Below are 16,234 nucleotides of genomic sequence, written 5' to 3'. Positions count from 1 at the left end.
AGGATTATTTTTATAGTACCTGCAATGTAGTCTGTGTTTCTTTTGCGTCATCTAAAATACAACAGTAAACAATACAAAATACAATAGTCAATAACCTAATAAATTTTAAGAAGGAAAGAGAACTCCTACAGTTAAATTGCATAGCCTTGCCCTTAGCTCAGGAAATCATATCTGATTCTGCTCTCCTTTGGTTGTGAATCTAATTTTCCAGTAACAATTACAATTCATCAAAAGCTGATGTTCTTTCAAATACTACACCAATTGCATTCTAACAGCCAAATCATTTTTAAAGCTTATTTGTATTTGCAAAGGGTAACCTGCCAAACTAGATTGCCTGTGTCACTTTTAGTCTGCAATCTCTGTGTCTGGGCTGATATGTATTACCATGTTTGAGCCAACAGGACAGGGTTACACAAGGGGGCTGAGAATCAGGAATTTAAGTACAGCCTCAATCTCTTTATCCCTCTTTAGGAACTCAAATATGATTTTTACTGAGGTTCTCCCTTAAAGTCAAGCATGAAAAATAACAGGTGTATTATCTGCTTGTATTGACCATTTAGAAGCTATTCCATAGGCCATCTAAAAGAATGGAATATGCTCAGCTTGCTCCCAGAGGTGTAGCTCTGTAAAGGGAGAAAACTGAAGTCTTCCTTTCATACCATGAGACTGTGCTGCATTGGGGCATCTCCTGTAGAACTGACCTCCCTGGCCCACCAAGGGAGCTGGGGTCCCAGCCTTCCTCCCTGAGAGTAACGCAATCCATTTCAGATCCAGCCAAGAACTCCTTTTATTTGAGTCTGCACTAGCACCACACACTCTTGCTTCTTCATTACACAAGTTTTGAGCCCAAGAATGTCCAACACACTCATGTGTACACAAAATACAGTGCCCTGTGCAGTCACAGAAACATTTATTTTGCTTACTACATTTTCTGTCCCAAAAGCATTTTACCCTCATCTTTTATTTTTTTTTTTAGATTAAGATTTTTCCTACCCTGAACTGGTGATCTGTTTTAAAATCTTTGTGACTTCCAAATTCCCTTTGTCAACTGATGGTTGGGTCCACCCACCCCACTTCCTAATAAGCATTCCATCTTCTAAACTGTTAGCTTTCCTGTTCTGATGAAACCTTTTATTTTGCATTGAATGCTTTCATATGGCTGCATTAGTGACCACATATGAGTAATACATTATTCTTGCTCTCTCAGTCATCAGGAAAACTTTTTATTTCTCTAAAGTCCATTTCTGCAGTTCTGCATCCATTATTCCAGTAAGTACAATATCAAAGACTAAATTATGATTCTGAAATCTATAGGAAAAGAAGCAGCAGCTTTCTCTTTCTAAATATGTTTCTTCTTTTAACTGTGCTGTCTTCAGCAGTTTGTTATTAGGAGGAGGCTGTACACAAAAGACCACCTGGATAAAAGCATCAAAGGTTTGTTTGGGTACTAATCCATCCAGCAAGCCATCCCTCAATATAAGGCACAACTTCAGATGCAATAATTTCTAACCATAAACTTCATGCCAAAAATGAACAAGTGTGACTTTTGTCAGCACACCTGAAACAGAAAACCTGCTGGTTGGTCTGAGGCCTGTGCTCTCCCAACGCTTCCATCTATCTCTACCACACACATACATAGTTTACTTCCTCAGCTATTTGCAATGCTTTCATCTTCTTCCTAAATCTTACTGTTAAAGTCCTTGTTGCAGTTGTTAGTAAACTCTAAATTGGCCTAAACTTCCAAATAATGCTTTATTTCCTTGAATGCCCTGGCCAGGTCAGGGAGCTCACTGGCATCATCTTCCACCTGCTTTACTCTTCTAGCAGGGTATGTTGCAAGCACACGTCGCTGGTAACTGCTTTATCAACAAGGCTTTCAGATCTTGCCTCACCTGGCTGTAGACCTTGTTTTCCTCACAGACCCATCCTTTTTTAACAGCTCTGTATGTACATGAATCCTTCACACCTCTGGGATCTGGGTTTCTTTGCCATCGGAAATGTGAAATAGGGAACATCTCCATTACTTGGTCTGTACGTGGAACACAAGCCTTCAATTTATGTTACTTTAGAAACAGAATCCCATCTCTTACACATGCATTGCTGTCTGGAAAGCTAAGATCCTTAGGGCTGGGTGTCTTGGGAGGAGTACTGCTGCTAGAAGGATCAGTGCCTGCTCTCAGGACTTTCTAAGCTCTTCTCCTCTCAGCATATTCCACAGAAAGCCTTTCCTTCAGGCCATGATCTCAGCACTTCTTCAGATTAAGGCAGTGACTTGCAGTCCCATGAGATGCACTTCCAGAGGATAAGCCAATGAAACAGATCATCACACTTAACAGGGATGTGCTTCAATCCCTGACTCCCACACATTACTGCAGCTCACCACCCTCCTGCTCTGCTGCAGCAAAGTGGGTATTCTCAACTGCACTGGACCATGGAAGATACAGATGGACATCAGCCCTTCAGAATCACAGAATCAATTAGACTGGAAAAGATTTCTGAGATCAGAGTCCAACCTGTGACTGCTCATCACTTTGTCAACTACACTGGAGCACCAAAGGCCATTTCCAGTCTTTCCTTAAACATTTCCAGGGATAGTGACACTGCCACCTCCCTGGGCAGCCCATTCCAATGTCTCATCACACTTTTTGTGAGGAAATCCCTAATGTCCAACCTAAACTTCCCCTTGTGCATCCTGAGGCGGTGTCCTCTTGTCCTGCCGCTGGTTGCTTGGGAGAACAGCCTGACCCCACCCGACACAACCTCCTTTCAGGCGGTTGTAGAGTGTTAAGATCCCCGCTGAGCCTCCTTTTCTCCAGGTCCAACAGCCCCAGCAGCCCCTCACAGAACTTGTGCTCCAGACCCTTCAATGGGCCCAGTCCATGGCGTAACTGCTCCGCCGTTAAACGGCGCGGCCACGAGGTGTTCCTCGGCGCAGAGAACTCCCCCGGCCCGCAGCCGGGCGGGGCGCGGGAGGCGGCGCGGGCCCGGGCGGCGCAGGCCGGGAGCAGCCCGGGCCGGGGATGCGCAGGTTCCCGGCGCGCCCCCGCCGCCGCCGCCATGGCGCTGCCCCCGCCCGGCACGGGCACGGCGCCGCGCGCCCCCTGCCGGCCCCCGCGGGAGCGCGCGCGGCCGCTGCCCGGACCGATGCCCCGCCCCCGCCGGGCGGCTCCGACCAATCGCGGCCCGCCCGGCCGCGCGCGCGCCGCCCCGCAGCCCGGGCCGGAACGCCCCCGGCGCGTTTCGCGGCAGCGCCGTAAAGCGCGGCCGGCGGGGAGCGCCGGGGCCGGAGCGGCGGCGGTCGCGGTCGGATGCCCGGGGGCGGGGGCAGCCCGGCGCCCGGCACGCAGGGGGCGGCGGAGGCGGGCGAGGCGGCGGCGGGCGGCAGGATGAGCCTGTCGCCGAAGGAGCTGTCGAGCCTGCTGAGCATCGTGTCGGAGGAGGCGGGCGGCAGCACCTTCGAGGGGCTCTCCAGCGCCTTCCACCACTACTTCGGGAAGGCCGAGCACTTCCGGCTGGGCTCCGTGCTCGTCCTGCTGCTGCAGCAGCCCGACCTGCTGCCCAGCCCCGCGCAGCGCCTCACCGCGCTCTACCTCCTGTGGGAGATGTACCGCACCGAGCCCCTCGCCGCCAACCCCTTCGCCGCCGTCTTCGCCCACCTCCTCAACCCCGCGCCCGAGCGCGGCGGCGACGAGGCGGAGCGCACCCCGCTCTCAGGTGTGTCCGGGGCGGCGGGGAGCGGGCCCGGCCGGGCGGCACCGGAGCCCTCCTGGACAGAGCGGTGGGGAACCCGCACGGCCGGCGCCTCTGGGCTTGGGTCAGCCGGGCCGCTTGCTGGGAGCTCAGAGCGCTCTGCAGCTGCCCCAGGGGGCTGGGGATCTTTGGCCTGGAGAAGAGCAGGCTCGGCGGCTTTTCGCTCTCTACAGCCGCCTGAAGGGAGGAGGCTGTAGCCAGCTGGGGGCCGGCCTCCCGATCAACCAGCGACAGGACAAGAGGAGATAGAGTAAAACGGAGCCACGGGAGCTTTAGGTTGGATTAGGGAGTTCTTCACAAAAAGGGTGATTAGACATTGGAGTGGGCTGCCCAGGGAGGTGGCAGAGTCACTCACTATCCCTGGAAGTGTTTAAGGAAAGATTGGACGTGGCGCTCAGTGCCCTGGTGTAGTTGACATGGTGGTGTTCAGTCACAGATCAGACTCGATGATCTCGGAGGTATTTTTCAGCCTAATTGAGTCTGTGATAACACGGAATTTTTGGGGAGAAAGCCGTCACAAAAAGCTGGAGGTGATTGGAGGCTTCTGACAGCCTTAAAGCTGTGAAACAAAACTGTTGGAGAGAAATACATGAGAGTGGAGCGCTTTTTTCCTCTTCAGTAAATATGACGCTACCAGTGTTGAGTAAATCTCTTTCTAAAAAAATAACCTGTTGGAGAGACTACAGGGAGGACCACCAAGTTGGTTAGAGGGCTGGAGCACTGGAACAGGCTCCAGAGAAGGTGTGGGTGCCCCATCCCTGCAAGCGTTCAAGGCCAGGCTGGATGGAGCTCAGAGCTACCTGGCCTAGGAACAGGTGTCCCTGCCCGTGGCCGGGGGTGGGAACTAGATGGTCTTTCAGGTCCTTTCCAACCCAGGTCATTCTCTAATTCTGTAAATTCAGGTCACACTAAATAGCTCACTTTTTGTCTGGATGGGAAATAGTGTGAATGAACTAGTGTGAGTGACTTAGCATCAGCTGTATAACACTGATCACATAGGCTGTATTTTGCATTAAAACAGTTCTGTATGTGTCACACAGCACAGACTCTTCAGCTGCACCTACCTGGCTGTAAATAACAGATCAGTTTCTCTTAGTTTTGCTTATTATACAGGAAGAGCATGGAAACTGTTAATGCTCCCACATTAAAAAGCGTGGATTGTTTTTCATTGTGTCTCCACAGGCTTCTTACCTCCCATAACTCCTCCAGAAAAATTCTTCCTTTCACAACTGATGCTGGCCCCTCCTAGAGAGCTGTTCAAGAAGACTCCTCGGCAGATTGCTGCCATGGATGTGGGGAACATGGCCCAGTCAGTGGACATCAGTGGGCTGCAGCTGGCACTAGCAGGTGAGGAAGGCTTGTCCCTGTGCTGCCCTTGGGGGTGGAAGCTCTCGTTGGAACGTGGCTGTGGGCTACCTGGGAAACACCTGTCTGTCCTCAGTATGGAAAAGTTTAAGCTGTGCTTTAAGGTCTTCAAACCTGTGCTCAAGCACTTAAAGAAACTTCAGGCAGAGATTACATCCTAACTCTTTTATCCTCCTTAACAAGTAATTTTTGAAGCATGTATGTAATTGCCTTAAATACAAGAATATTTTGCAAGTATAGGAAGATTTTAATCTAAAGCTATGACAGTTTGTGGTTTTTTTAGGGATGGGTTTTTTGAGAGGGATGTTTTTGGTGGGTTTTTTCATTTGGTTGCTTTGCTTTAGTTATTTGTGGGTGATTTTTTTTGTATTTTCATCCCTTTTCACCTTTTGCAGTATTTCTTTTATGAGAGAACCAGCAGAACTGTAATACTACTGTTACATGCCAGTACTTCAGCTGTACCTGGAAAATTGAGTATTACTATTATATCTTTAGACTATTGCAAAGTTAGGCCTTGGTGTTAGCTCAACAGTTGGGAAGAGATCCAGTTTTACTAGATTGAAAAGAAAAGCAGTGTGATGCTTATCCTTTGACAGAAGAACAGAAGGAGGGACATGACTGTTCATGTCACATCTGGAGTGAAGACGAAATATCATATGTTGTTGGGAACAAGGAACCAGTCTAAAAACAAAAAAATCCTTTTTCCCTTGGTATGTTGCAGTAGACCTGCTTGCTTAAAAACTGACCATCCCAGTTCTGTATCTGTGCAATGTGATTTATTGCTCTGAGGTTGGGCACCATTTAAATTTTCTGTGTCCTGCACTTGTATCTTGGTGTTGTCTTTTTTTTTTTTTTTTTTTTTCTTCTCTGTGGACTCTGACATTGACTGGTAAAGCTGTGGTATACTGTCCCTTGTTCACTAACTAATATCTTGTGGGGTCCTGCTTAGCTGCTGTTTCCAGAGTAATTTGAAAATGCAAATTGAACACCCTAACATGCCATTGTGGGTGAGACAAACTTTTCTGGTCCTTCTTATGTTCATCCTGTCTGCATTTTGTGGAATAGCTTAGCAAATTAAAATTTTGCTCAGGTAACTTGTTGTTTTTAGTGCAAGGCATATGTGATGCCTTAAGAAACCTCAAGGTGCTTTTATTTGTTTTCCCCTTGGTATTGTTTGCCTTCAGAATAGTTCGTTCTCATTAAATATGAAATAATTGAATCACAGAATCTGTTGGGCTGGAAAAGACCATAAAAATCATCTACTTCCTCCTTCACCCACTGTAGACTGGACACTTCCAACAGACCAGGTTGCTCAAAGCCCCATCCAGCCTGGACTTGGACATTTCCATGGATGGGGATCCACAGCTTCTCTGGGCAACCTCAAAACTGTGGTTGGGTGAATGTGTGCTCTAGGCCACATGCTTTATTTTAAAATAGAAGATAATGATGGCTGAAAGTAGAATACAAAGACATTAATGGTGCTTGTATAAAATTTTTATTATTGTTTACATAATCCAGTGAAAGTGCACAGTTGCTTACAAGCAGTTGTGGAAGTTATGTAACAAAAGCAGCTGCATCTGAAAAAGCTCTGTGCTGTCTTTCTCAGAATTCTTGCTGTAGGTCCCCAGAATAACTGTCTGCTTTCTAATCACTTTCTTACAATATACATCTTTTACTTGTTTTAAAATCATAATGCTTCTTCTCTTTGTTGTGTTTTGGAGAGCCTATGATTTTTTCACTAGTCTTCAGTATATTTCTCCTAATGATTCAATATGCAGGATGAAGCTGGTGCAGGATGACACTAAGATGCAATGTTTGAGGTGTTTTGTTTACACCCTTTCCCTAGGATGTACAGAATGGCACAGCTGTAACACTGGGTAGCTCTTCAGAAGTATGGTCCTTCATATGAGTTTAGAGTTGCTCAGAGCAGGATGATTTTTGCTTGCTTTAGCACATACTTGCAAACTCAAATGAAATAATTCAGAAAGCATTCAATTTTTTCTATCAGTTTATCTCTCCCAATCCTTTTTTTGTAAAAAAAATAAAAACACTTATCCTCTGAATCTAAGCTCACTGTGACAGTTTATTTGCAGCTCTTAAGGTGGATTTTCTGATTTTGATTTTCTTTTTTGGTTTAAGGTTTTTCCACCACCACTCCCCAAAAAAACCAAACAAACAAATTAAAAAAAAAAAAAAGAATGCTGGAATCGAGCATCTTGGGCATGAGTATTAACTTTTGTTCTGTTCTCTTTTCCCTTTCGTCTGCAGAGAGCTAATTCAAATGTTGGTACTGCCCTACAATATGTGTTTGTTCACCTGGTGTGCTACTGTATCAAAAAAGTAATTTTCTCCTAGTTGCTGGGATGGGTCTCCTGGCAAAGTGTTCCTCATTGTTTGTCTGCTAAGCCCTATTTGATGGGGGAGTAATTGACTGGATGAAAGTAATACATTGAATACATTTTAATACATTGTCAAGCTTTATATAAGAATCAAAGAAACTTTCTTTTTACCTGTAAAAATAAAATAATAAGCTCCCTAAAAAACCCTTTTTGTTTTCAGGTTAGTTTTGTAAAATGTAAATGTATTAGTTGAAGATGCTGTATTAGTTTCTGTTAAATCACTGTGTTGTAATTCTTACTTCTGCTTACCTGAAGCTGTTGATTCAGCCCTTATTCTTGAAGCAGTGAGGTTGAACTTCTGAGCTTCAATGCATACAACTGAGGGCTCAGCCAGGCTTCTCAAATCAGTGAAGTGAGATATCAGTAATCATCTTATCTAACATCACCAGCAATTTCAGATTATGAGGTTACTAACAAATCCATGATTTACTGACTGATGGATTTAAGTCCTAGGCTATTGATGAAAAGATAAAAAAAGGACACCCAATGCCTCTTCCCCACTCCTGTACTTCTTTTGTTAAATCAACCCTTCTGTTCAGGGGCTAAATGAAAATACTCATGGGATGAAGTTTGAAGAAGTTGCTGAAGTAGAAAATATGTTTTATAAACCATCTAATTCGGACTTTGCCTTTAAAATGGGGATTTTTTTAAGATTAAAAGTATTGTAGTTGTTGCCTTTAATAGAAAAATATACCCTGCTGTGGTGCTTCAGTGAGCATATATGCACATGTTTGCATTATCTGAAGTAGCTGGATAAAGGAGGACAGAAAGCCAGAAATATTAACAACTTTGTTCTCATGATGCTCTTGTCTCACAGTTTTGGGCATCCCTTGCAGATTTGTTTGGAGTCATATGAAATAGTTTGTGTGTGTGGGCAGCTGGAAAGGGTCAACGTGATTGCACAAAAAGGAGCCAGCACACTTTGCTTAGAAGTGTTAGGGTACACAAAATATAACAGCACTCACTCAATTAGCCAGGAAATTGAGTGGTGTTTAGTTTCATCTGGAACTTCTTCAAGGGATTTCTTCTGTGATACCAGCAGTTTTGGACTTCAGATTGCTTAAGGCATAATCTGCTGCTTAGTGTTCTCTGTTAACAGGGTGGGGAGAGGAATGTTAAGTGGTATTCTGTAGTGGGGGTTTTTCTGCTTTTTGTCCTTTGGAGTTTTCTTTGCCAAAGCAATGGAAAACAGGATTTCTCAAAATAGTACAGAGAACACAGAAGATCAGCCATTAAGTCTCCAGATACAGAAGAGCAATAGATTATTGAGAGAAGGGCACATAAAAATCTGATCATACAAGCAGCGAGGTCCATATTTCCCTTTTGTTTAAGTCTTCAGCTGTATATACACTAGCCTTAATGTTGTTTTTCTGTAACTTGTTTATGCTCTGTAATTTGACCTCTAATGGGATGATTTTAGCTCCTTTCAGGTTTGCTTTAATGATGATGTCTGTAGAATCATGTAACCATTAAAACTCCATTGTTTACCACTAAAGCACTGGTTCTGGCTTGACAGCAAATGTACCAGGAGCTCAGGCAATGCCACAGAAATACGTAAATTTGAATAGCTGACTTCAGGTCTAGTATGACCATTATCTAGTATGACCAGCAGGTCTGTAAATGGATCCGTGTAGATCTTTCACTTTCCTTCTCTGAGAAGTGATTACAAACCAGATACAGCACATGAACCCTGCGAGGAGTAGCATGGGAACCTACTAATGTGCTGCTTGTAGATGTAGATTACATCAGTTACGTGCCTGTTCTAAAGCCAAGACTACATTTAAGATTAACATCTATTTCTTCTTTCTCCTTGCTGCATACCCTCTGTGCTTGCCTGTCAGCTGGCACTCAGACTGCTGACTGCCCAACTGTACTAAATTTCATGTTGATATTATCTGTTCAGTTTTTTTTAAGCCAATTCTTTTCTAAAGCTGCTTGTTTCTCACTACTTTTTGTATTCTGGGCATCTCTGTTCCAATTTTATGGTTTAATATTCCTCTTTCAGAACGTCAGTCTGAGTTGCCAACACAGAGCAAGGCCAGCTTCCCCAGCATTCTCAGCGATCCTGACCCAGATTCTTCCAACTCTGGTTTTGACAGCTCTGTTGCTTCCCAGATCACAGAAGCATTAGTGAGTGGACTAAAGCCTCCTATAGAAAGTAGGTGCATTTTCACATCTTTGTTTCTGTAACTCACTACGTACTGTGTTATTATAATTCAGATAAAATGTAATGGAATTCAGAAATATTTTCAAGGCATGAAATGGAAATTAAGGTGAATGGAAGTGCAAAATTGCATCAGGTTGTTTCTAGATCAGATTCTAGTGTTCACATTTGTGGACTTGTCTTCAAGCCCTTCCCCATGTCATCTGTTGAACAAGACACTAGTCCCTGCACTGAGATCTGCATTGGCTGGTAGCACTTCCCAAGGAAGCTGTTACTGTGGAAGGGAAAAAGACCACAGTATCAGGAACAAAGTGATCTGAATCAAGAAGAAAAACAGGTGGATGCAATGGTATCACTAAAAATCAGAAATAAATGTTTTTCTGGGAGGCAAATAGGATTGTAATGCTGTTCTCAGTGTTATAATAGCTTAAAGAAATAGGGGCTTTTGGGGTGTCTTCTTTTTTACTGATACAGAACTGAATCCCCAAAGCTTAAGAAAACCTCTCCTATTGTTGCCTTTTTAGGTCACTTTCGACCAGAGTTTATCCGACCACCACCTCCACTCCACATATGTGAGGATGAATTGGCATGGCTAAATCCCATTGAACCAGATCACACAATTCAGTGGGATAAGTCAATGTGTGTTAAGAACAGCACTGGGGTTGAGATAAAAAGAATAATGGCAAAAGCTTTTAAAAGTCCTTTGACTTCCCCACAGCAAACACAGGTAAGGATGATGTGCTTTCCTGTCTAAAATGATTCTCTAAGAAGCTATTAACTGCTGTGTTTTATAAAAGTTTGAGCACTTTAATTGATCTGTGTTTGCCTTCAGAAAACTTTAAATAGTAAAAATCCAAAAATTTTGACTTGGGTTTTTCTGAATAAGGAAAATAATGTTCATACCATTGACTTGATGTAGCTACAGGTGAACAGGAGTGGCACTAACATGTTTTTGCATGGAAAAATCTTTGTATAACTAAGTTGTTTGTGCTTCTGTAAAAGTTTTTGATAAATAATTACTTCAGAAATATCAACAACATTTTTTCCCCCTCAATTTGATAGTATTACCCCTGATTTCAGTGGGCTTTTTTCATAATCATTATGCTGGCACTATAAAATTAGCTTTATTTGCACTATTCCTTCTGCCAAGTGAACTTGAAATCGAGATTTCCTTCTACTGGACAGGAAACTAAAGGAGGCTGAAACTTTTCTTTCATTTTTTTTTTTTTTTTTCATTAAAAAAAATCATCATGGATTTTTTTAACTCCCTTCTTTGCCATCCACGGATGAAAGACTCCTAAATGCATTAGTTTTATGGACACACTTTAAGTCTTTAAAGACTTAAAGTAAAAATTTTAAAGTAGCCCTCACTGCTTTTCAATAGAGAAGCCTAAATCTCAAGGGCTATCATTCTCTTGGATCTTAGATGTGTTATAACAGTTTTTTCAAGCAGTAACATGAATAGTTGAGAAAAAATCAAATAAGGATTTTTTTTTTCTTCTTCACAGCTCCTTGGAGAACTGGAAAAGGACCCCAAGCTTGTTTACCATATCGGTCTCACTCCTGCTAAATTGCCAGACCTGGTTGAAAACAATCCCTTAGTAGCTATAGAAATGCTGCTGAAACTAATGCAGTCTAGTCAAATAACAGAGTATTTTTCTGTCTTGGTCAACATGGACATGTCCTTACATTCAATGGAAGTTGTAAATCGGTGAGTACAATCTCAAATCTAGTAAGGTTTCACTGAGTGTGTAAAATGAGCAGTTCTGTTTTATCAGGATATCTGGAAATGTTATTTTGATCCTTCTTGAGGCATGTCAGTGTGAGAGATAAAAGACTACAGTGGGACAAAGGGCATTTATTGTGAGAATCCTTCACAAACAGTTAATGCCACATGCCTAATCTGCTTAATTGCAATTTGTATTCTTGATGCAGCTTAAATGAACAAAAGGTGCTGTTGTTAAACAGCTGCCCTGCTGTAGGTTCATGTTCTGTTTTCATTGAGAATAATTTCTGCAGATAGGTACCACCCATTTTCTTAACAGAATGCTAGCCCTTTAAATGGGAATACTTTTCAGACAGCTAATTCCCACAAATTTACAGAAATACATCTCTCCCACTAGTTTCTTCCATTTCTTGACAATTACTGAATGTGAGCTACCAAAAAAGCCTCAATCAGCAGCCCCTTTGAAGCAGAGTTGAATTGCACCTTAAATATCTTCTGATTAAAGAAACAGTTCCAAAATAAATGCCCCCCTACTGGTGCAGACTGACAGCTGTTACTGCCCTGAAGTGGAGCTAATGATTGCAACATGGAGAAAGAGTGGTGAGAGTAGAGCTTTTACAAAACTGTGTCCAGGAGAGTACACCACCAGTCAGGAATGTGGCTCTCCCACAGCATAGCTACCACAGGAACAACTTCCCTCAAACTGCAAAGTGACTGTCATTGCAAACAGGGGCAGACACTGATTGTTAAGGGAAATAAGACAAAAAATTGAAACTTAAACCTTCACCTTTCTCCCTTTTGCCCCCATTTCACTATTTGAGGTAGGATTGATTTGAGTTACTTTGGTCAGAATGTGTTGTAACCTTGTGGCAGTTCTCCATTTAGTGCATGTTGGTACCTTAAGAGAGCTGTATTGCTCTTTCAGTTAACAGTGGCAACTCAAATGTCAGATGTACTAGAAACAAGTCTAACTTAGCTGCTGTACTGTCAGAATTTAAAAAAGTTTTACTCTTAATTTAGAAATTTAAATGAGAAGAAACACATCTGGAAGCTGTGAAAAATTAGTTCTGTATTACAAAATTTGGAATAAACTCATATAACAGGTCTAACTGATATGATTTGTTTTGCCACAGAAACACTAGATTTATGGCTTCATAAACCACTGAATATATTTTATTTGAACAGGCTTACTACTGCAGTTGATCTCCCACCTGAATTTATTCATCTTTATATCTCCAATTGTATCTCCACCTGTGAACAGATTAAAGACAAATATATGCAGGTAAGTGCTTCGATAAATTGGTTAGGAAAAAGTATCCCATATATTGCTCTGTGAAATATGTGCTATGATTTTAATAAGGCTGATAGCATCAAGTTCCTCTGTTTTACTGCTTTTTTTTATTTCAAAGGCACTTTTTTTTTTTCTCCTAACACTCTCTGCTTTCCAAGCCTGTCATACTTGCATGCTGGTACTGAGGAAGTTGTAGCCACTCCAAGGATCCCTGGCTAGGGAGGGCCAGGGGAAACCTGAGGAGGTTTACACACTTGTGGGATTCAGTGTTTTCCACATGCTGTGGGAGGTACTTCCTTCTCTCCTAAACTGATCTGTTGGTTTCACAGGTGCCCAGTAGAACTTTTCTTGGGTATGTCATTGGTGAAAAACATTTCTGTGTTCAGTTTCTCCAAGGCTTTTTGCATCCCAAGTCCTGCCTTAGCTTTTTCCTCTTGAAACTGAAGGACTGCAGTGTCCTGAGTCTCTTGCAGCAAGACAACTGTTCCTTTCCCATTAAGCTTTTTTGGTGTACTCTAGTACCTTCTCCAGCTCTATTGTATCCTTCAGCTACAGAAATGAAAGCTGTGTGCAGTGCACAGGATAGGGTTGCAATGTGGTTTTAGACAGCAGCAATCCTCCCATCTCGTTCTCAATCCCATTCTGATGATGACTGACCATGTGTTGTCTTTTGGTGGCTGCTGATGCTTCTCTGCTTTGTGGTTCTGCCAGACACACATGGGTAACTTGATCTGTGACCTGCTGAGTAGCTGTGCCTATTACATTTGGTAGTGGAGTAGGAAAATAGCAGCAGATTTGGGCTGCAGCTGAGAATATGCCCAGAATGGGACACTGTGCTCAGAGGGGCTGCTGAGGGCACAGACCAGCTGTGCTTCAGGCACACAGGGAACAAAAAAAGAGCTCTGAGGGTCAAGGAACATACACTGATTACTAAGCAGCATGCAGAGCTTGAGATCTAACATTTTTTAATGTGTATGGGGCCTCACAGCAGCTGAGACACAAGATGTTTTGTTTAAAAAGCATGGTACAAAATTACTGTTGGAGTCAGCCAGTAATCTTGCATTTGTTCTTTTGCTGAGTTTCATGCTCCTGGATTATTAAAATTACTCATGTAACTAATTTGTGTTGCAGAGAAAGCATGTGATGTCTTTTGATCACAATGAAGGAAATAAGTTGTTTAGTCTCTGAATTGTCTCATTACAAGTAGCAAATTTTGCAGTAGTAAGATCAGTTCCTGGAAAAATAGCTGCTATCTGATTTTCAGTGTCAAATAATCTGAAATGCTTTAGACACTTAATCTGTCATATCCCTTAGTTCTGTCTGATAAACATTGTTCACATACATAAGTGCTTTTAGAGAAAGGTTTGGGTTCAAGTCTTTTTCACAATGTGAAGTATGAGAGCACTTTAGTGATAAAGACATGGTTTTGCCCTTGGGGAAGAATGTGCTCTGTGTTAAACAGATGGTTGGTGACTGGATCTATGTATGACAGATTTAAAGTGCCAGTTCCTAAGCTTTCACTTGCAATTCCCATCTGCTCTTCAAGGTGTTACCTAAGTAGCTCTTAAGAATGAGGAACACTTTTAAGATCCTGTCTTTTCTCTGGATCAGGCAGGAAATGAGCCATGAGTTCTTGGATTAGGTGTCCCTGGAATTTTTTTCCTTCTAACATAGAGCAAAAGGGTTAGCAGCAAAAGGGCTGCTGATTCAGCAACAGAGCACAGTCCATGAAGGAAGTTTGGAATCAGTTTGGTTGATGTCACTTCTTATCTGGACTTCCTTGATGATGTGGTCATAAGAGATTTTAAGATGTGAAACTTGTTCAATTTTCTTTATGGTACTATTGTAGAAAATAAGACTAAACAAGACTCAAATGTTGACATCATCTTCAGCTTTTATGTCTTCTTTGCCTTTATTCAGAGATTATTATGTAATAAGCTAAGTATGGTGGATGGGTAGATCTGGTGCTTCATTTGTGCATGGGATTAATCCTGAGAAGGCTCCTGCATCCAGAAGTACAAGAACTATAAAGCTGTCAATATTTTAAATATAGTAGTGTGGGAAATGGAAGAGAAGGGGCAGCATGTACAAAGCTTGGGAACACAATAACTGCTGAAGCTAAAGCACCTCACTAGTACTGCTGAGGAACAACAGTCCTTTAACTGACTTGGTTGCAAACATTTATTTAGATTATTAAACCATCTCTCTTATGTTTCAGAACCGCCTGGTCCGTCTTGTTTGTGTCTTTCTTCAGTCTTTAATCAGAAACAAAATTATTAATGTACAGGACTTGTTTATAGAAGTGCAAGCATTCTGCATTGAGTTCAGTCGGATACGAGAAGCAGCTGGCCTTTTCAGATTGCTGAAGACACTGGACACTGGGGAAAATCCATCAGAAACAAAAGCATCAAAATAAAGTGACTGTCAGTGGCAAAAAAACCCCTCTTGCTAGTGTTCTATACCAATTAATTGTACATTTTAAACTTAAATCCCTGGATTAATTATGTATTATGTTAATTACATTATAAATAGCATTTTATGCATTTGAACAATAAATAAGGCTTTTTCTGATACATGTTTGATATTGTGAAATGTGTTAGGCCTTACACTGTTTTTCACTATGGCTAAAATTTGAATGTTATATACATATTCTGAAATTCAGGCTCTAGTTCCAGAGATAATATAAAGGATACTTAGCATTCACAGCAAATTTAGGTATTAATCTGGCACTCGCTGTCTTTGAGTCCAAAATTACTTGTATATAACTGAAGTCAACTTGTATCAAGGTAAGTTAGTTCCTTGGTTTACCTTTTGTTCACTGTGTATGACCTTCTAGGAGCTGGATAGAACTTCTAACAATGTGTTCTAGTGAGTAAGGGAAAGTCTGTCTTGATATAGAGAAACAGCTACAGGCTTATGTTCACAAGGCAGAAATGAAGTTGGGTGTTGTAGGCTCACAGAAATATTCTCTCCTATCACGACCACTGAGTATTTTCAGAATCATGCCAGCAGCAGTTGAAATACCATACCTTACATGCTTGTAAAAATCTTTCACTTAGGAAAGAGGGTCACATTTCTTCCATAAAAATCAAAAGAATTCCAGTCACTTATCACTGTGCAAATTCAGAAGTCAGTTGCTGTGTGTATTCCAAAATTAAACAGCCTCTTCCTTCTAGAGCACAGAGACAGAGTGGCTTTCATGTTAGATCCCAGCTATTGGGGAAACTGGGGAGCAAGTCTGCTAAACTAAAATTTTAAGCTGATAGCAGAGTACCTGCTGTTATATTTAAGCCCTGAGATTGAAAAGGAAAGTAACTTGGAAAGTAACAAGTTCTATTTTAATACTGCTTGCTAAATGAAAGTTGTTTTAAATCTGCATCTGCTTCTCAGATTTTTAGGAACTACAACATCAATAATGCAAAGTAAATACAGTCTTTTGGCTTTTTCTTTCCAAGGAATTTAGGATGTGAAAGTGCTTGGATTGATAGGATTTGCAGTCTGTTGTCTCATTTAATACAGTCTTTCAGTAAAAAGTCCTG

The 16,234-nt window shown here is 42.1% G+C and overlaps 1 protein-coding gene across 1 annotated transcript; it reads left to right on the top strand.

Annotated features, from left to right (window-relative positions):
* Nucleotides 1-3,308: 3,308 nt before the first annotated feature.
* CNOT11 (CCR4-NOT transcription complex subunit 11) lies at nt 3,309-15,268 on the top strand. Its single transcript, XM_058019006.1, has 7 exons — nt 3,309-3,714; nt 4,933-5,097; nt 9,520-9,672; nt 10,203-10,405; nt 11,187-11,389; nt 12,590-12,686; nt 14,914-15,268. Exons 1-7 carry the CDS (start codon nt 3,309-3,311, stop codon nt 15,109-15,111), a joined length of 1,425 nt encoding a protein of 474 aa, XP_057874989.1. The 3' UTR covers nt 15,112-15,268.
* The last annotated feature ends 966 nt before the right edge of the window (nt 15,269-16,234 follow it).

Source organism: Melospiza georgiana, chromosome 2, assembly GCF_028018845.1.
Source record: "Melospiza georgiana isolate bMelGeo1 chromosome 2, bMelGeo1.pri, whole genome shotgun sequence".
NCBI classification, from domain to species: Eukaryota; Metazoa; Chordata; class Aves; order Passeriformes; family Passerellidae; genus Melospiza; species Melospiza georgiana.
Note: the sequence above shows the minus strand (reverse complement) of the source record. Positions and strands in the feature narration are given on the sequence as shown.